This window comes from Kwoniella newhampshirensis, chromosome 9 (genome assembly GCF_039105145.1).
Source record: "Kwoniella newhampshirensis strain CBS 13917 chromosome 9, whole genome shotgun sequence".
Lineage (NCBI taxonomy): Eukaryota > Fungi > Basidiomycota > Tremellomycetes > Tremellales > Cryptococcaceae > Kwoniella > Kwoniella newhampshirensis.
The window spans coordinates 488,357-507,076 of NC_089963.1; the positions used below are offsets into that span (position 1 = coordinate 488,357).

The following is an 18,720-nucleotide window of genomic DNA, read 5'->3' on the forward strand; positions in this document are numbered from 1 at the left end:
TTCTACAGACTCCAAATCTATGACGATTCTTGCTTGAGTGGAACAGGTGCTTTGTCCCCAAAACTCTCAACGAGCTATTGAAGAGGCAATCAAATTAGCGGTCATAGGCAGCCATGGGTCGGGACGACTCGTACTCACAGAATTACCGTTGATGATGCCTGTTGTGGCGATTAGGAAGCGTCTACCTTTAGTCTGTTTTGACATCCATCTCAATGCGGCGATCTCAGTGTATGTGCATCCTCCGAGGAAGAACACAACGGTGGTCACGGTCCGATCATCAGATGGTACTACAATCCCCGGTCAACCTGTCAGCACCCTGGCCTATTCGATGTGGATGCACAATGGCTCACCAGTCGGCTCCCGCCTAGTCTGATCCCCTCTCTGCCTCACATCCACAGTCGCCCCTGGTATACTTGCCAGAACATCTTCGAAGCCTTTCCATCCTACGATTGGATGAGCTTTCGGCAAAACCCTCTGCTTCCCAAGTCCACCATCTTCGTCGCCTGAAACAGTCCCTGAGAGGATCACATTCTTCTGCGTGACACATTGGACCAGTCTGATCGATAACGGCGCGTAACCTGAGTAGACGTATGAGATATCGTTCGGGGCAGCATCGTTGATATCGTCAACGATCAATCGCAACGCTTTTCGTAATGATGGGAAAGGTTGAGGATTCGTCGGAGGCGATCGAACGAGAAGGTTCAGGTCTTGCAGAGCTATCAACAATGGGAGATGGTGATATCCGTACACCTGTAAGAAATCCCTCTTGAACGATTCCAGATTCTTTGGCTTGATACCCCCGGTGGTCAAGGACATCAAGATGACCGATCGAATAACGGTTTGCCAGGGTACTTGTTGATACATGAGATCTTCAAGGGTAGGGAGTTGAGCTTGAGAATCATATCCTGCCACAAGGTTCTGTTGAGCCTCGAGATTTTTGTTGAATTCGTCCGTTCTTGTTATAGGCATGAGTAGTTCGGTCAAACCAGTGTCTAAGATTCGATGTCAGCATTCTGCTATGCTTGACTTGGGATGATGCAGCGAGCTTACGCAGTCTCAAGCTCTGTTGCTCACTTTGCAACCCTCCCAATTTGCCCACAAATTCCTTCATCTGCGAAACGCTCTTCAAATTCTTGACACCTCCATAGTCGCCCTCGAGTCGCCGGGCGACTTTGCTTAATCGCATGCCGACAACAGCGAAATTGAGATCACGGATGTCCATGAACAGCTTGTCCTTCTGCGATGACAAGTGATGTTTCCGTTTTTTTGTGATGGGAGTGGAAGCGAGATTGGACGTTGATGGAGAAGGCGCAGGGGGTGCTTGTGAGGGGTCAATAAGAGCTGGATCGATCTCAATGTGGGCTGCGGATATTTGTCAGCAATGAGGTCAAACACTATTGAGACAAGGCGCATACAATTGTTGATGCCGACGAACTCGTCCAGCATTCCCTCGTATGTCAGTTGTGTACACATCGGTGTCACCCAATCGATCGAACGATCAAGAACGATCAGACTGTCGACTTGTTCTGACGGTTCGATCTCCCGGTACTGAGATGATCCGGACGTATGATGTCGTTGCAGAAGTGTGGCAAGTTTCTACCTCTAGAGTATCAGTAAGATCGTCCGGACATATATAACTCATGTACCCACCTTAGCTCCGTCGCCTTTGCCCAGTATTCGGGGGAAGAGACCGAAAGCTCGTTGGAATGTCATCAGGGCCAAGGAAGAGTAATAGATCGGAGTATCATCACCGTGCTATATGTTCGCCGTCAGCCTTGTACAATTGGCTGTCAGCTTGACGGATCGCACCAGAAAGACATCACGAGCTACATCCTCCATTTCAAGGGAGAGCAAATCATCCTCCATGGGAATGAACTCGAGCTTGAACTGATGGGCCACCTGTTAGCAGCCCCCTTTCTACCGACGCTGATCCCTCGGTCCAGGCATACTCACCTCGGATATAGTAACATCGCCAGCTACTCCTTGATCCTCCAAAACTTTTCTGCACAGTTCCGTGGCACGAGGAACGAGCAGGATAGTATACATCAGCGGTCCAGAAGACGAAGGGTTCTTCTGTTGAGCTCGTATTTGTTCTATATCAAAGTCATGGTCAGCCTGTCTCATCTCGGATTCCTACAGGACAGACTTGCCAGCTATGATCGTCATAAACTCCATCTTGGGTCGACAAAGCCAGACCACATTCCGAGCATTGACGTTGAGAGGACCTGGTTCCAGCCAAAACATCTTGTCGACCGCTTGATGCTGTGTCCCGAATCCAGTATCAGCTTCCTGACGATCCTCTGCCACAAGGGAACACGTTGAGCCCACCTTGAGAAGGGCAACCTCGGTAACTAGTCCTAGTGGACCGGCCAAAGCCGGCTCGAGGATGAGAGTTTTCGCTCCTTGGATCTGTGTGGATACGATGTTAACAGGACGTCTGGCAGCACCCGTTGACGACAGTGGCCCGCTCACGTCATTCAAGCTTTCCACCAAAGCACTCTTGGCGAGCTCTTTGAGCAGTCCCACATCTGGACCCTTTTCCGCTGGTGGGGGAGGCACGATAGACTCGCTATCGCCCGATGTGGATGGGGCAGGTGGAGGTTGGTTGAGATGAGCTGCTTGGCGTGGAAGTCGCGAAGGACCCGGGGACGAGGATGTGCTGGCCATGTTGCAAGACGGTGACTCGTTGCTGCGAGCTTATGGTATCGACACAGTCAAACCAGGTATGAATTCTTGTATGTGATCTAGAACATCGAGAGATCCAAAGTAGAGTGATCTTTAAAAGGAGGTTAGATGTGTGTATGTGTACTCGAGTACTGTGCAGTCCAATGTCATTTTGCGGGCCCCCCCGTTTTCACATTATTATACATCCGCTGCAGCTGCGATGAACGAGCTCGGAGCCAACGACAACGACGCCGGACTCATCTTTGTTCATCGTTCATCATCAATTTCATTCCTTGTCTTCGCATCAACATCACGACCCAGTCTCATTCATAACTCTGTCCCGACTAGAATCGTTTCAGCTTCACATTTGACCCGCATACAGCAGACAGATATCGCAGCCCAGGCCTCTTCTATCGCGTCGAACTGGAACCATCAATTTTGCTCTTTCCCGCCTGTTCCTTCTTCTGGCTTTCCCACATCGATCATGGACGACCTATCTACAGGTTCAGAGAGTGACTACTCCAACTCGTAAGCAACATCTTGTATTCAGCATCCTTTCGGCAAGCTCAATGCTGACCATGCGACTTCCAGCTGGATATCATGGTTCTTGTCAACAAAAGGCAATGTGAGTCGAATCTTATCTCGTCCCATCCTTCAATCCCATGGCACACCTTGTCACCTAAGCTGACGGGCTATTGCTCGATAGGAATACTTCGCTGAAGTGGACGAGGATTACATCTTGGATCGATTCAACCTCACAGGATTGAATGGGGAAGTCGTGCAAGAGTACTCGAGGGCTCTGAACCTGATCACGGACAACCTGGGTGAGTGGGCCAAGGGAGTGATGGACAGTGCAGTGCTCATATCAAAGGCGAGGACAGACGACGAATCGCTGGATGATGATGTGCGAGAATCTGTGGAGACTTCTGCGCGATTCTTATATGGTTTAATCCACGCCAGATTCATCGTCACTTCTCGTGGTTTGGGCAAGATGGTACGCTTGTTGTGATGTCCTGTATGTGGAATCAACCTGACTAGCTCTTTCGTTCAGCTTGAGAAATATCGCAAAGCCGATTTCGGTCGATGTCCCCGAGTATACTGTTACTCGCAACCTCTCCTTCCTGTCGGTCTTTCCGATATCCCTTATCAAAAAGCTGTCAAACTTTACTGTCCAAGGTGTGAAGATATCTATTCTCCCAAATCGAACCGACACGGAACAATCGACGGTGCATATTTCGGCACGACGTTCCCTCACATGTTATTCATGGTTTATCCCCAGATGATCCCTGGCAAAGGGCAACCTGTCGGATCGAGTAGCGTGGCGGATGTGAATAGGAGTTTGATGGCAGGACAACAGAGAGGTGAAGGACCTAGTGCGGTCGGCAGTGTCTCGACCTCAGCGGTGGCGGTCAAGGCGGAGAGATATGGGCCGAGAATCTTCGGGTTCAAAGTTAATGAGGATGCTAAATTGGCCAGATGGAGGACAGCAAGACGAGACGGGTGAGTATAATACTTGTCCCATCAAGGGTTTAGGGTTTTCGGCAGGTGAAGCTAACAGTGTCGTTGATATTGTCAGGCAAATCGCCCGACTCGAAGCATTAGAGCGAGAGCAAGGTCAAACCAACATGTGATTACGATACTCATCGCTCTGTTCACGGAAGCCAGATAAGCCCCTTACAGTCCAACAAACACGAACACCATTGATTCACACTCTCGACCAGATACCTAGACTCCTTTGGTTCCAATTGCTGTCCGAACAGGTTATGTGCTTGTAGATTCTGGTCTAGCTAATGCATTTTACATCATCACAGAGGAGCTGGTCAATTCGACTCGTACGCAGTCAGGAGTCGCACGATGTCGAAGCTGTCGCCTTCCTCTCCGCTTCTTGAAGGATCATTGTCCGACTCCAGTTGTAGATGATCCACGTTTCGTGAGATCTCCTCTACCTCGAACATATCTTCCACGGGACCCGGTGCTATTTCGTCCATTATGTCCTCCATCATCTCCTTTCTCCCCTTTCTCCAACCCGGAACTCTACTAACAGGCGATGGCCATGACTGACCCCCGTGCGTCAGAGCGATCTTGGCCAGACTCCTCGGAACTACCTCTGGTGGACTGAGATGTGTCACGCCCTGAGCGTTGATCGTGGTGGTCATTGTGGGTTTGCTTGGTATTGCTGCGATGTTGACAGCGGCGGGAGGAGCAGTTGAGGAAGGTCTTGAGATGGGTTGTTTTAACAAAGCTGGAAGTGAAACTAGTCCGCCACCTCCCTTACCATCTTTGTTATAACCTGTTGGGAAATGTGTGTCCGAATCCTTTTCTATGGTAGACAAATGTGACGTTGATGACAGATCCATAGGAGAAGTTCTGATTCCCATCTCTTTGACTTGGAAACTTTTCATCCCCTTTTGAGCATCTGATTTATCGATCTTCCCGCCTTCTCCAACGAGATTGATCGCTGAAAAATCGCTCAATTTGATCCCTATCGAAGCGGAAGTACTCCCGTGTAACACCCCGACCCCTGGAGCGAGTTGCCATAAGGGGATACGGTCGACTGGCGGAGGGACAGAAGTGGACGTTTGGGTCCGGGTCAAATCAGCGGGACGAGGACGAGATGGACTTTTCGTTTGTGATTCTTCTTCGTTAGAGGGGTCGAGGGAAGAATTGATCACTGTAAGTGAGGCGATGGGGTCGGAAGGATGTCTTTTCAATGAATGAATATTCTTTCCGATGTCGGTCTCGGATGAGACTGTCATCTTCGTTTCGAAGCCATTAGCGACACCGGCGTCGGACGAGGAGGAGATATGTCTTGTGAGAAGAATCGGCGAGGTCGTATCGTGACCTTGTCCATTCGGAGAAATGAACGAAGATACAACTGCATCATCCTTCTCGCTATTTCCTGAACGTTGTTCACCGAATTTCGAAGCGTTTTCGCTACCCGTTGGAGAGAACGTGAATGGTGAAGTTCGAGGCCCAGGGGAAGTGGGCGAAGGACCTTCGGCCGGCCAGGCATACATCGACATAGGGATGGCTTGGTGTAATGCGAGATGAAGCGGTTGAGGTTCTCGTATACGAGTTTCGACTGGGGAAAAGACGTAAGCGGGTGGGGAAGAGGTGAGCGCCCATGTTGAGAGGGATGCAAGGTGATTGCTGAGTACGTGCCATCAGTCAGTAGGGGGTCACGCAAGCGTCGCTATAGAATGCAAATGGCGTGTCGCTCAACTCACTCGATGACCTTGGAATACACGTAGGAAATCACGATAATCCGAGGTGGCGGTTGACACATCTTGGCAATGTGGCTGAATACTGCTTGAGCTGGTAGAGGTTCAAACACCCCGTTTTCCACTGTCACGTCAATCTCCATTAGCCTTTTCCCTTTCACCAAGTCCACTGCCCATGTCGGACCGCTCCAATTCACAGGGCTGGGTGAAAGCGATTTCGATGAGCTCGATTCTACTCACTGTAATCAATCTTGACCACCGGATCATGTAACACCGAAAAAGGCTGAGGCACGGGAGTCCGTAACTTGCCAGCTGGATCACGATAGTTCAGAGGTAGTTGATAATCCCCTGAAGAGTATGGGGAGCGAAAAGGGTTGACTTGGCCTTGAAATCGATATTTGAGATGAAGGACGTGGACGTTGGAACGCGGTTGAGCGGCTAGGGCCTGAAACCGTTGATCATACGTCAGCTGTGAGCGGGTTCCCCTTCGATCAATTACAAAAGTGGTAAGAGCTATCCAAAGCTGCGGTCAATCTTGCGCAGAGATATCTCTGAGAGCGTCTTGAGGGGCGTTGTTTGTAACACGACTCACCCTGGCATGATCCAACAACCTGATGGTGTCCTTGAAATCTTCCGCTCTGACACCTTCGCCTCCCTCATGTGGCGATCTCATATAGCTCGAAAAGTTGGAGAACAGATACAACGCATCACTATTCGGCAAGTCGGGTGACAAGGGGCGAATCGACGTTGGTGACCTGGTCGAAGGTGAGGACGGACGAGAACGAGGCGACGATGTCTGCAGTTGAACTTGACCTTTACTTGAGGTGGGCGAAGGACGAGATGTTTCATCCTTTCTATGGTCTTCGCTGTTTGAGAGAGATGAAGATGGAGGCGGGGAAGTGAAGGTAGTTGTTATTTGGGGTAAGATCGGAGGATCGAGTGATGAGTTGACGTTGGTCAACATTGGCGAGATTGCCCCCCTGGGAGAGACACCTGACGCCGGCGTAATAGAACGTGATCTGTGTGAGGTCGATGTGCGTGATGATCTCCTGCCTCGAGTCTTGACGCTGTACCTCTTATTGAGCCGTCGCTCGACCTTTTGTGATGTGGTTGTTCTTCCGGTCGAAGGAGACCGCTCTCTCTGCCCCTGCACAAAGGTCATCAAGCTGTAAGGTGGCAGAACTTGCCAATCTGCGAGAGGAAAGCTCAAGCCTATTCGTAAGTGTGTCGAATACCAGTATCCAGACAGTCCTCTTGCAAGGTCGAGTGCCCAGTACTGTGGTCTTCTCCTCCGCGTATCAAGCGCTCTCCGAGTCCTTATCGCTGTTCAGTGTACGTGTTGTTCAACAGTGTACTAGCTCGACCGGAATGAAAAGAGGGAGTTTGGTTTCGGATCTTCTACTAAAGGATAAAGGAGCGTGTTGGTATGGTTGTGACCGATCCCATTGATCGTTGATCAAGTGAGTGTCGAGAACGGTACTCGTGGGAAATACGGGCGCGAGCATACAGCCAGAATCCGCCAGGAAGAAGGAGTATCAAGTCATTAACATTGTCGAAATGGATGCGGCAAGTCTGGGGCGAACCACAGAGTACATTCCCGTTCGAACGGTGCAGCCCAGCCTTTACTGCGCGAACACACCGCCATTCTATACTGTACAACAGTAGCTTCCTTTCTTCTGATCCGGCCAGAAATAACTACGAGTACTCTACTGTACAGTACGTTGTCGACTTCCTTTCATCCCGATCATCGGCAAGATCATCAGCCTCGCCTTGTCTCCCTACCGTCAGGTCGCGATATCGTTACTTGGTCATTATACTGAAGCTGCATCGCTTCCATCGTTTTGACCGGTCTGTGAATAGGGACGACCAGGCTTTCCTCTGGTTTCCCTTCCATGTGCGAACAACGGACTACGACGGATCACTTGGAGAACAGAAACCCAGAAACCTCGTGACCTGTCAACGCGATACGATGCGTGTCCCTAAATGCATGCTCCTTTGACTGTTACTGTATGTCGTAATGTATAATATATGTGAGTGTTACGTAGTGATACAGTGCTGAGGCCGAAGACCCATGCCCACTCTTACACCTCTTTCCGATGAAGCTCCGACTTCATTCCCGATTACTGCGTCCTGCTCAGGCGGCGTTATTCCCTCCCGACCTTCTGCTCCTTTCTGCGACCTCAACCGCTCTCTATTTGCCGCGCTCGCATCATTGTCACTTTAGCTCACTTGCTCTCCGCCTGGTATAGGCACAGTGCCTTTCCCAGGGAAATCAGCTCCTTTCCCATCCATTCCATCTTCCGCTGTGTCCTCATCATCTGACATCACAGCAGTATCCAATCGGAATGTCGGGACATCGTCCTCTGACGGTCCTGACGCCGACATGGCTCTCATGCCACCATCATCACCCCCGCTCTCTGAGCTCGTCTCTGAAGCCCCTCCAAACCATCTTGTGATGGACAGTTGTGATTTCGCTTTAGGCGCAGTTGTTGATGCGCTAGGTGAGTCAGGAGGACTTGCCGAGGAAGGAAGGGCTGTCCGCATGGATCTGAACGGAGAGCTCAGAGCTGAGAGCGAGGGCGCCCGAACGTGACGAAGAGTTTCACCGATATTGATACTGTAGCTTCGTCGCGGAGGGCTGCCAAACGTTGCTGCTCGCGGTATGAAAGGTTCGTGCTCTGTTTCACTTGTCGCGGCGATGTCAAGAGCTCTAGTAACCTTTCTAACAGCGTTGCCCTTCCGGCGTCGAACAGAACTTGAGCTACCGTTGGCCCGAGGTCCTTCGGCTTGAGGCTCAAACAGACCAGTCATAGATCCGCCAGCCCTTGCGTAGCGTGCTCGACGTGTCCGACTGGCGAAACCAGCATCGGCATCAGATTCAATGGGGATTTGGGTCTGGACGTTGAGGGTATCTGTTTGAGGTTGAGGAGATTCTTGATCGTTGGTCGTTCGATCACGATGCAAGGCAGCTCGGACTTCGGTACGGCCTCGCAAGATAGCTCTCTGAAAAGGCAGTCAATTATCAGGATGAGCACCACGAATAAATGTCAATGTCTGAAGACCCACCTCTATTGTCATTCTATTCCTAACCATTCTCAGCGCGGGCCATGAGACACGTTCGCCCACGTCCAACATCCTCTTCAGCTGGACGCGATCCGGATCGGACAGAAGATGAAACCAATCCTTTGTGAGAGCGACATCTTCAGCACAATCCCCAGCGATCTCTTCCGGGATCAACAGGACTTACTCGGATAGTGCTACGTGGTGTCAGGGTCAGATCTCCCGAGAAACGTTGCAAGAAAACACCACTCCAATCGCTCTGGAGGATCTGAGGCATGAGATCAAGATCTCGAATGACCTGGTGAATTTCGGATGAGCGACCAGAACTGTTTTCATACACTCAATCAACCTCACCTTGAAGTGCTTGGAGAGATCCAACTTGATGTACGACTCAAGCGCTGACAGGATAAAACCTCCTCTCCAACCTTTGCCTTTGCGATGGGCAACAGGGCGACCTAAGATCACAAAGATCAGTCTCTATTTTCGTGAAGAATAGAGATGACACAACACACCAACTGAACCACGAGGGGCGAAGAAGAAAAGGTGAATGTGCGGGTTGGTCTGTGATACGATTGAGAAGTTGCAGTTGAACTGAGTATGAAGACTGCCAAGAGGAATGTCCTCTCTGCAGATGAAAGCTGTCAGCCAGGATTCGAAAAGAGGACGAGGATTTAGCTCACCGGAGACTTCCGTCCTTGAACCTAGATCCACCAAGATTATGAGGCTTGACGTGGCCATTTCGATCCTTCGCCATGAGGACAACCTAAGCTGGGGTCAGCTGCCTGTCTGATTACTGAGAGCAAGCCCACGCACGGGATTCAGAATGCCTGGGACAGCTGCACTGGCCAAGATAGCGGACCAGATCAAACAATTTGGAGCAGTTAGGTGATTCAGCAAGATGGTTGGCCTGCGTTGAAATGTTAGCTGCTAATTCTCCAGACGGAAGGTTGCACTTACGAGTGCCGATCAGATGGCACGACAGAAACATTCAATGCTCTTCCTGTCCTCTCGTAGGCTTCCTTGAAGGTCAAAGAACCCCTGGTGAAGAACATGGACTACAGCGTTCCATCAGCAAGAAAGTTCCGGAATCGCCTTACGAATATACTCACTTTCCTAGCCCAACTGACGGTATCGAACCTAGCTCCCGTCTGCAGAAACCGCTTGAACCAAACGGTGATAGAATCTTCGCAAGCTGTTATTTTGTCCGCTAGCCGAGGTACGAGAAGCTCCTTCAGTTCGTCATCGGTTCGGGTGCATAAGAGTGCCGCAACGAGACCACCTGCTGAGGTCCCCGTAATGACCCGAGGGAGTAAATCGGCTTCGAGGAACGCTTTCATAACCCCAAAGCTGCATCGCACGATCAATATGGTGAACGGTGATCTCGAAGCGGATGCAAGCTCACTGATAATATCCGAATGACGCTCCTCCAGACAGACACAAAGCACTTGATCCATAGTGCTTGTTGATGGCTCTAAAGAAAGCCCGCTTTTCCTCAAGCGTCACGTCTGTAGCTGTTCTAACGAAGTCGAGACAGGCAGCCACTTCCTGAATGTGCGCTTCAACAGCTTTTTTGGTACCGATGAATGTCTACCGATAGCGAATGCCATGAATTTGTGTCAGCACATAATAGACTTTATGCAAGCTTGCAAATAACTTACCTCGCTGTACATTTTGACGCTCTCCGTTCCTGCAAAGTTGCTCCGCACGCAGATCGCCAACGTGTCCATCAGTCCTCTTGTGTCTTTCGCTGCTCTCAGACGTATCAACGTGCGACGCACTCGTCGGACCTGCGAGTGTGAAATTGTCAGTGTCTTGGGCCACAGTGAATGATCAATGGCGCAGCTTACGAGCGTGTAGTCAAAATACGAATCCTCCTCGACTTCCTTCCACTCGTCAAAGCCGAGATACGAATCCAGTTCTTCGGCTGCCTTCGCCCACTCTTGATAATTCCTCGCATTTTTCAGCTCCTTCCTCAACTTCGCCTTGTACCCGCGCCAAGCCACAACCCATTCGAAAACATTGACGACTTGTCGGGTGATGACATACGCGCTGAATTCGAGGTAGATAATGAAGAAGATAAAGAACTGGGCGGGAGGGCGCGACAAAGTCAGTAGAGTAGCCGTAGGAGACGAGGAATAACACCCACCAGGAGAGGCCAACGAATCAGATGATATGTCAGTCCCTGCGATGCTGTGCGCGGCGGTCGTCTAGAAAGCTGTCAGCAAGGACCATGCAATCTGTCACCATCACGTACCGGGACACTTTCTGGTGTATAGGCTACACATTTCGAGCATTTTGAATAAGCTATGTACTTCTCAGACTGAGATCGCGTCAGACTCACCGCAAAATCAGAGGTCGCCGTCAACTTCTCCACTCTCTCCATTCCCATCTCGCCAGAACCACCTAAAGACCCATTGTCCGGCCCATACTTCCATGTTCCAGGTGCGCCGTTCCTGCTTTCGGCATTCGTACTTGGTATACCGGGTGAATCGGCTGGCACAGCGGGAGATCGCGGCGAGAAGGGCGATTGTTCGCCTTCCAATTGCTGAGCATCAGACAGCGAAAGACCTTGAGCGAAAGCTTTCAGATGACTATGATGAAGGTGCCAGACCATCCAGGTTAGTCACGCATCGTCGCGTTTCCGAGAAAAAACCCCTCTGCAAACCGAGGCAACGAGAACGTACTCTTCATCCACATAGGTAGCAGACCAGATGTCCTCTCTCGTCGACGTCGACGAGGATGAGGGACCAGCACGATTTCTCGAAGTGGATTTCGAGGTCGCGCCCATGATGACGCGGTGACGTCAAATCTGGATTCGATGGTGTTGAACAGTGCGCGAGGGATATGAGCGTTGCAGGTGATATACGCTGGATGTCTATCCGACCAGGCAGTATGTGATCTGTGACTCTGCGTCGTGTCTGTGTGTCTGTCTGTCTGTGTGTCTGTCTGTCTGTGTGTCTGGCTGTCGATAAGTAGAGTCGTTGCTTGAATTGAGAATCAAGTTGGTGTTTCTTTCTTGGGGGTCGATTTAAAAAAGGATTGCGGACAGATGGAGCTCCGATTGCGACCGGTTACCAGTAGATCCCTGTCCTTTTGGACCTGAACCCTATCTATCTCTACCCATTCCCACCCACTCTCAACAATCCACTCTTGATACTCCGAGCATATACCTCACTGCATTCACGACATCTCATACCACATACACTCGGACACGACCTACTGCCATCTGACCGACCTATCTTCGGACCCACGGCTCCAGTCGCGCCAATTGTTTCACCATGTCAACACCCCTCCTTCAGCAGTTCCCATCGTTATCGACTTACCCCCCCACATTCCTCAAAGATCTCTTATCATCGCCAGAGCTGACCGAAGCCTTCCTGTTCTCATTACCCGAGGTCCAACAATTAGCTGGGGAAGTGGAGAAGCTCGGTCGTGAGAATGAAGAGATAGCGCGTGAGTAGCGAGTATAGCCATTCATTAGGCTTACAAGCACGGAGTGAAGGGACTGATCTGATCTTGACCTAAACCAGGACGGAATATGGAACTCAGAGATCAATTGATTGCTTTGCGGGATGCAACAGCACAGTCATATTCACATGCCGAACATCAGAAACGCAGATGGGCAGAAATCGAAAAGGCGCAGGCCAATCTATATCAAGTAGGTACACTGTCGCCTTCCCGTACCGCCGACCTGTTTTGCCGACTACATCAAGCATCGTAGTCGAGATGACCATTCTGACAATGACATGTCATAGCGAAACCGTCCATCCTTTCTCCACCTCAGACTCCGTCATTCTCTCACAGCTCAAGACGAATTATCGGAAAAGATAGCTAGCGCATTCATCGAAGGTCGTTCGGGTGGTGGAAGTGCGGCTCCATCAAGGGTCGATTCACCCGCTCCCATGTCCAGCGACTTCGGTGGAAGTAGCACGCCCATGCAGGGCTCGTTCGGAGATCGCGTAAGTGCAGATCAATTGCCATTCATCATGTCAAAAGAGAGCGACAGAAGGACTGATGATCAATTTGGTGACTGACTCAGAGCCAGAGCAAAGCGGTCGATGACTTTATACAAGAGTTTAAAGCGGCGAGAAAGACGTATCACAAGAGAGCGATATGGGCTGAGAGATGGTCAAGAGGAGAGGTCGCCTGGCGGGATGATTAACTTGGTTGTTTGGAGAGCGTGTTCATGTTGCAGCTGGATGTTGTACGAATGCAACGACAAGTCGTCCATCCACTATTCTCATATCTCCGATGAGGGCTCCGTCTTCTCTTTTCACCAGTTTGACCATATTCTCGCAATCTCGCCTGCGCCAGTGTCGGGCGACCTCATCCGTCGTCCGGCCCACCGGCGTGGCTCATGTAAAGACACATGGATATCCTCATCCACTCCCACGGGAGTCATCGTCTTCCTTGGATGCAACAGCGGCAGGGGCACCAGAGTGTCGACTTTTATGATGACAAAGAACGCGTGTCCGGTGCCTGGCCGGACGAAATCAACATGCTTATTGAAACAAAGTCGTCGTCTTTTAATTATAGCTACAGGTAGTCAGATATCCATTCCTGCTTCTTATTCTTCTTCTTCCTCTTCACCTCCTTCTACAACTACTCCAACTCATCCCGCGTGGCACGACATACAACCATTAGGCTGGCTTCTTTTCCTTTTACGTGGCTCGACACCGGAATGTCCTCTTCCCTCTCATCCTTCCTATCCTCACTCCCTCCTTCACATCGAGAAGGTCCCACAGATTATGCTCTCGGCTTCTTCAACATCTTCCTCACACAACTAGCGCTCACGACACCGTACACGCCCGGATGGAAGCTGTTTAGGGTCGCCGTCGCTGCACCCGTCATCTCGGGGATCTGGCTCTATCTGGCATTCTGGACGATATCCGACTACAATCTCGATCAATGGGGTGTGACTATATTCCTAAGTGAGCCGTTGATCCCCACTATGGTCGTCCATGGGGCGTCGTCTGAAAGTCTTCGCATCACTGATCATTTGCTCGTCATAGCTACCCACACTTTCAGGACGATCGAATGGCTCGTTCTCTTTCCAGCCGAGGAGAATGTGCACCGCCTTCGACCGAAGGGTTCAACCAAACCTTCGACCAAAACTCTTACCGAGGATAGCAATACCAATGGCAAAGAGGATGAAGCAGTACTCGTCTTAGTGCCGGAGCCGATTCCACCACCGTTCACGCTTGCCAAATTCTACTGGGCCGGCAGTCTTTGGTGGTCATTCCGGGGCATCGGCTGGAACTTCTGTTGCCCCCTTCCCGCATCTTCGAGGGAAGCTCCTTACACCCGGGGATCGAGCCGTCGACAGTGGTTCATCACCAACCTGTCCGTTTACATCTCGTCGTATCTCGTCGCCGACTACTTCCGCACTTATCAAGATCTATCTGTGGCTAAATCATTCTTCCACGATGTGGCAGGCATCGCTCCTGCTTACTCGTCCCTGACAACGGGTCAAAGAGCTGTGTACAGCATCGCAACAGTTGTGAGAGTGTGGTGGAGTCTCATAAGTCCGGCATTCATGGTTGGTTCGCTTGCCATAGCCGTCGGGGGGTACATGGGCTGGGAAGGGGAGCTATGGACTCCGTGGGGTTGGCCCCCGATTATCGGTAATCTACTCGAACTGTGGAGACATCCCGGTCTGTCCACCATGTGGTCAAGAGTAAGTATATCAGCTCAGTTGGCGAGAAAGAATCAGCGCTGAATGGCAGATCCCATAAGACATGGCAAGGGTACAACCGAAGATTCCTTTACGTCCTCGGTTGGATTTTCCTCGGCGAGAAAGTACTTGGCCTGACGCATACCGGTCTATCTGCTCACCCCACCGTTCCACCATCCAACTCATCGTCAAGAAGCTCGCCGAATCCCTCAGGTCAGATCACACCGTCTCATCCTCTGCCTACAAAGGCACCACAGCTCCCGACGAGGAAGTTGTCACCTGGACTTATGCTTCAAAACCTGATCAAGAGTCTCGTCGTCTTTGGTCTATCGGGCATCCATCATGATATCGGTACTTTGGGGTTGTTCAGGAAATTCAATCCGCCCGGAACGCCTATGACCTTCAAGCAAAGGTTCCTACTTGCGCCCTTCTTTGTCGCACAGCCAGTGGCGTTAGCCGTGGAAGCAGCTATCAAGACAGCTTGGAGAGGATGGAAGGTCAAGGTCCATCCCGGATGGAAACGAGGGGGCTCTGGAGAACCTGCATGGCTGGTCTTCCTGGAAAGAGCGTTGGGATTCGCTTGGACATGGGTCTGGCTAGGCTGGACAGCGGGTTGGTTTGTGGAGGGCATGGCGAACTTGGGAGCATTCAGACAATCTGAGCGCCATATATGGTTTTCGGTGATCGGAGGATTGCAATATGGAAAGTGGTTTCATTGAGAGGGGAACGTGTCTGAGCCGGATGCAGAGCATCGCAGAGGTGACGAACTGGGAAGGGCTACGTGCATAGATCTGACGTCCACGAAGGTGACCATGTGGATACTCGTGCATAGCGATGATGATAAAGTAGATTAGATAGAGTGATAGATGCTACCAGCTACTGTAGGTTGGAATTAGCCAGAAGGACGCCTCATCGGATAATTCCGGATGAAAAAGTTGGTAACGCCGAGTTGTGACTTTGCTCGTTGGTGGACTGCAGCAGTAAAGCAGTCTCTCGACGTCTCTGAACAAAAGTTGGTTGAACTTTCGGAAATCGTCTACTACTTGAGCTACATGCAAAGCATTTCACAATCGTGCTATAACCCAAGCGACCTTTCAAACAACAACGCATCATCACGGCAGTCGATCGTACACTGCACCTCCGGTGATATCGCACATCAAGCATGGCTCTCGCATCTTCCTCTTCGTCCGTTTTGAGATCGACGAGATGTCTCTCGTCACCTTTGTTGGTTGCTCGCCCGACCAGAGCTAGACGCACAGCCGGTGAGTGAACAAATGTGGGATCTACAGTGAACATGTGCCTTGCTAACGAACGTTCCATTGTCTCTTTTCTTGCTTTGTATTCTTCGCTACTTTCCCTCAACCCGATTGCTTGCGATTCGCAGCTTCTTCAGTGAGAGGATACGCTGCTACTGCAACTGCAACTGCAACTGTTCCCCTCGAAACCCCTCCCACCCCTCCCACCCCTTCCAGTACCACCTACCAGACCCCTCCTTCTGCCAACAGATCTACGTTCCGTCCGAGCCGACCTTCAAATTCCGAAACGACCGGTTCTTCCGCCCAATCGTACCTCACGAATCTCCTCTCATTACCACCTCATCGACAATTCCCGCCATCATTAGCACTCCAGATCCTCACCCATAAATCGTATCGATATTCTCACCCGATCCGTCATCTCCCCTCCTCCTCCGCCTCCTCCTCCTCATCATCATCAACAACAACAACATCAGGCGTCGTTACGGAATCATCGATCGGTTCCGAATTGTACAATTCGAGATTATCTTTCCTCGGAAGAAGAGCCTTTTCGACCTATTTGTCGATCTTTGTCCATGATGCTTTCCTGGGTACGAACAGGTTGGCGGTAGAGGGGACGGATTTCTTGAGAGGAAAGGGGTTACAGGAGCGATTGGACGGGTTGAGACATACGAATAATCTCGGGAGGGTTTTGGGCAGTGAGTGGGGTCTGGGCGAGGTGATCAGATGGGATCGTAATGAGGTGAGTGGGCGTCGAGAATGAGGATCAAACCACAGTCAGAATGACCCCGGACCCGTCGTGATATCGTCACCACGGCCATATGGCCCCTCTCACCCTCGTCTACCATCATCGTGATGTTCACTCGCAATGTCAAAGTGATAAATGACGAAGCGATATAACAGATATTGACTCATTCTATTCACTTGGTCCCCCGCAGACATCCCGAGAAGGCGGCGATCTCAAGATCAAAGGAATGACAATCGAAGCGATCCTAGGTGGGATATACACCCAATTCGGATCCCCAGCAGCCCACCGAACCTTCCATCAACTCATCTTGCCCCATTTCTCGAGTCAGCTGAGAGATCCGAGACTGGTGGAGAGAGTCCAGAGCATGAGAGAAGAGCTGGAGAAGGAGTTTGGGCCAGGGATCTTACCTAGATCATAAAGGCTGGATGCGATGATGACGGTTGATAGAGAACATGACACTTGAGAAGCATGGGGCAATGAAGCATGAAACACATTCACCATACAGCTGTACTTGATGGAAGTGTCGCCCAAGCTGCTGCAGCTTTGAGCCTGATTGACACCCGAGGAGCTAGCTGTTGTATGGATTTCTTACGAGAACGAGACAGAGCCCTACCATTCAATCTCAAATGCGAGCAGCGGGGAAACTTCTACAGGTCGATTCAATCATCATGGCATGCTCGAAACCGCCATCTCCAGCAGTATAATGTTCATGCGTTGCATAAGAATCCCCTCGTCCCTATCCTCTCCGCATCTATCACTATGACCACCCCACAACCTAACCGATGACGAGCTTCTCCTCATCGTCGTTGAAAGCATACTCTGGGATCTCGAGGTTGAGAGGAGCGGGACCTCGTCGGATTCGACCGGAGATGTCGTAGTGAGAACCGTGACAGGGGCAGAACCAACCTCCGTAGTCACCCGCCTCACCGATGGGGACACAACCGAGATGTGTGCAGACACCAAGCATGACGAGCCTGAGCAAAGAAGAGTGTGAGCAGATGTCATCGTTATTAGATGATGATTGCGACAGACGGAAAGAAGAACAGTCGAAGGATTAGATCACATGTCAATGGTTACTCACCACTCTGGCCTCTGGACTCGGTCACCGTCCGCCTGAGGGTCTCTCAAAGACTTGACGTCAACAGAGTTGGCCTCCTCGATCTCATCGGGAGTTCGGTGTCGGATGAAAACTGGCTTTCCTCGCCATTTGACGATGAGGTTCTTGCCTGGGGGTTGGATGTCAGTGCTGGCCCTCTCAATGAGTATCCTATCTGCTCCCTTCAGGCATCCCCACCCTCCTCGTCGCTACACCAGGCCCAAGACCCTCATCGCCCTGTAGCTTGCAATTCGTACCCAATTCCAATCATCTCACCAGACCTCCTACTCCAACCCTGCCCTGACCCAAATATCTACTCCCAAATCCACAACTCACCTTCTGGAATAGCCCCCATCTCCACCTCAATCTTCGCCAAAGCCAAGACGTCCGCCGACGCCGCCATATTACTCAAAACGTCCGACACCGTGCTCTTCGCTCCCGACGCGGCGAGCACACCCATGGTCCCGACCATGAAATACGAAAGGTTCCTGTTCAGACCCGAGTTCTTGGCTCGGTAGGGTGAGAAGTCGGGGACGCCGGTCGCGGAGGCTTTGGTGGTTCCGGACGTGGCGGACATGGGGTGGGCGGCGAGGACGGAGGTGGATGTGGACATGAATCGTTGTTGGAAAGAGGATGTGGTAGGGAGGGCTATAGAATTGTACGGAATAAGATTAGCAAAAAGGTCGACATGCATGTTGTATTCAATAGCATTGTTCAATCTTGCTCGATCGCATGAACTGGCATGTCGACATCAAAGGACACTTGAAGGGAAGGAGACCAAACACCCACCGTTCGTCTTGCCAATGTGTCCCCTCGCACCAGCCTTGAACACCCAAGCAGGGACAGCATCGGTCCTAGCTCCGACCGCCCCGTGCGAATCGTGACCACCGGAAAGCTGAGGAGCGGCGAGGTTCAACCTCGGAGCGAGGGGAACGCCCGAAGCGAGAGTCCGAGTGGTGGGGAGGAGGTTGACACGGCCGAGTTGGGAAGCCATTTTGATAGGG

General features: G+C 51.1%; 8 protein-coding genes across 8 annotated transcripts; 4 read left to right on the forward strand and 4 right to left on the reverse strand.

Annotated features, from left to right (window-relative positions):
* Positions 1-17: 17 nt before the first annotated feature.
* On the reverse strand, positions 18-2,667 carry IAR55_004874 (uncharacterized protein; the record flags this gene model as incomplete). Its single annotated transcript, XM_066947968.1, has 11 exons — positions 18-74; positions 139-287; positions 351-992; positions 1,051-1,362; positions 1,416-1,596; positions 1,651-1,755; positions 1,810-1,887; positions 1,954-2,093; positions 2,151-2,262; positions 2,329-2,409; positions 2,473-2,667. The coding sequence occupies 11 exons, from the start codon at positions 2,665-2,667 to the stop codon at positions 18-20; spliced, it is 2,052 nt and encodes a 683-aa protein (XP_066801427.1).
* Positions 2,668-3,148: 481 nt separating this feature from the next.
* On the forward strand, positions 3,149-4,295 carry IAR55_004875 (uncharacterized protein; the record flags this gene model as incomplete). Its single annotated transcript, XM_066947969.1, has 6 exons — positions 3,149-3,192; positions 3,256-3,289; positions 3,371-3,488; positions 3,546-3,658; positions 3,716-4,164; positions 4,241-4,295. 6 exons carry the CDS (start codon positions 3,149-3,151, stop codon positions 4,293-4,295), a joined length of 813 nt encoding a protein of 270 aa, XP_066801428.1.
* Positions 4,296-4,484: 189 nt separating this feature from the next.
* On the reverse strand, positions 4,485-7,047 carry IAR55_004876 (uncharacterized protein; the record flags this gene model as incomplete). The annotated part of the gene is made up of 4 exons (XM_066947970.1): positions 4,485-5,814; positions 5,892-6,009; positions 6,126-6,330; positions 6,478-7,047. 4 exons carry the CDS (start codon positions 7,045-7,047, stop codon positions 4,485-4,487), a joined length of 2,223 nt encoding a protein of 740 aa, XP_066801429.1.
* A 1,058-nt stretch (positions 7,048-8,105) lies between these two features.
* Positions 8,106-11,733, reverse strand: IAR55_004877 (uncharacterized protein; the record flags this gene model as incomplete). Its single annotated transcript, XM_066947971.1, has 16 exons — positions 8,106-8,888; positions 8,952-9,068; positions 9,133-9,243; positions 9,300-9,400; positions 9,458-9,570; positions 9,626-9,708; positions 9,759-9,852; positions 9,903-10,000; positions 10,055-10,292; positions 10,348-10,532; positions 10,604-10,732; positions 10,793-11,029; positions 11,092-11,152; positions 11,200-11,222; positions 11,287-11,536; positions 11,630-11,733. The coding sequence occupies 16 exons, from the start codon at positions 11,731-11,733 to the stop codon at positions 8,106-8,108; spliced, it is 2,727 nt and encodes a 908-aa protein (XP_066801430.1).
* A 490-nt stretch (positions 11,734-12,223) lies between these two features.
* On the forward strand, positions 12,224-13,107 carry IAR55_004878 (uncharacterized protein; the record flags this gene model as incomplete). Its single annotated transcript, XM_066947972.1, has 4 exons — positions 12,224-12,398; positions 12,476-12,603; positions 12,701-12,904; positions 12,985-13,107. 4 exons carry the CDS (start codon positions 12,224-12,226, stop codon positions 13,105-13,107), a joined length of 630 nt encoding a protein of 209 aa, XP_066801431.1.
* A 519-nt stretch (positions 13,108-13,626) lies between these two features.
* On the forward strand, positions 13,627-15,338 carry IAR55_004879 (uncharacterized protein; the record flags this gene model as incomplete). Its single annotated transcript, XM_066947973.1, has 3 exons — positions 13,627-13,876; positions 13,958-14,622; positions 14,682-15,338. 3 exons carry the CDS (start codon positions 13,627-13,629, stop codon positions 15,336-15,338), a joined length of 1,572 nt encoding a protein of 523 aa, XP_066801432.1.
* A 443-nt stretch (positions 15,339-15,781) lies between these two features.
* On the forward strand, positions 15,782-17,038 carry IAR55_004880 (mitochondrial 54S ribosomal protein mL57; the record flags this gene model as incomplete). Its single annotated transcript, XM_066947974.1, has 3 exons — positions 15,782-15,881; positions 16,004-16,614; positions 16,811-17,038. The coding sequence occupies 3 exons, from the start codon at positions 15,782-15,784 to the stop codon at positions 17,036-17,038; spliced, it is 939 nt and encodes a 312-aa protein (XP_066801433.1).
* Positions 17,039-17,395: 357 nt separating this feature from the next.
* Positions 17,396-18,710, reverse strand: IAR55_004881 (ubiquinol-cytochrome c reductase, iron-sulfur subunit; the record flags this gene model as incomplete). The annotated part of the gene is made up of 4 exons (XM_066947975.1): positions 17,396-17,594; positions 17,702-17,846; positions 18,053-18,364; positions 18,506-18,710. 4 exons carry the CDS (start codon positions 18,708-18,710, stop codon positions 17,396-17,398), a joined length of 861 nt encoding a protein of 286 aa, XP_066801434.1.
* Positions 18,711-18,720: the final 10 nt, after the last annotated feature.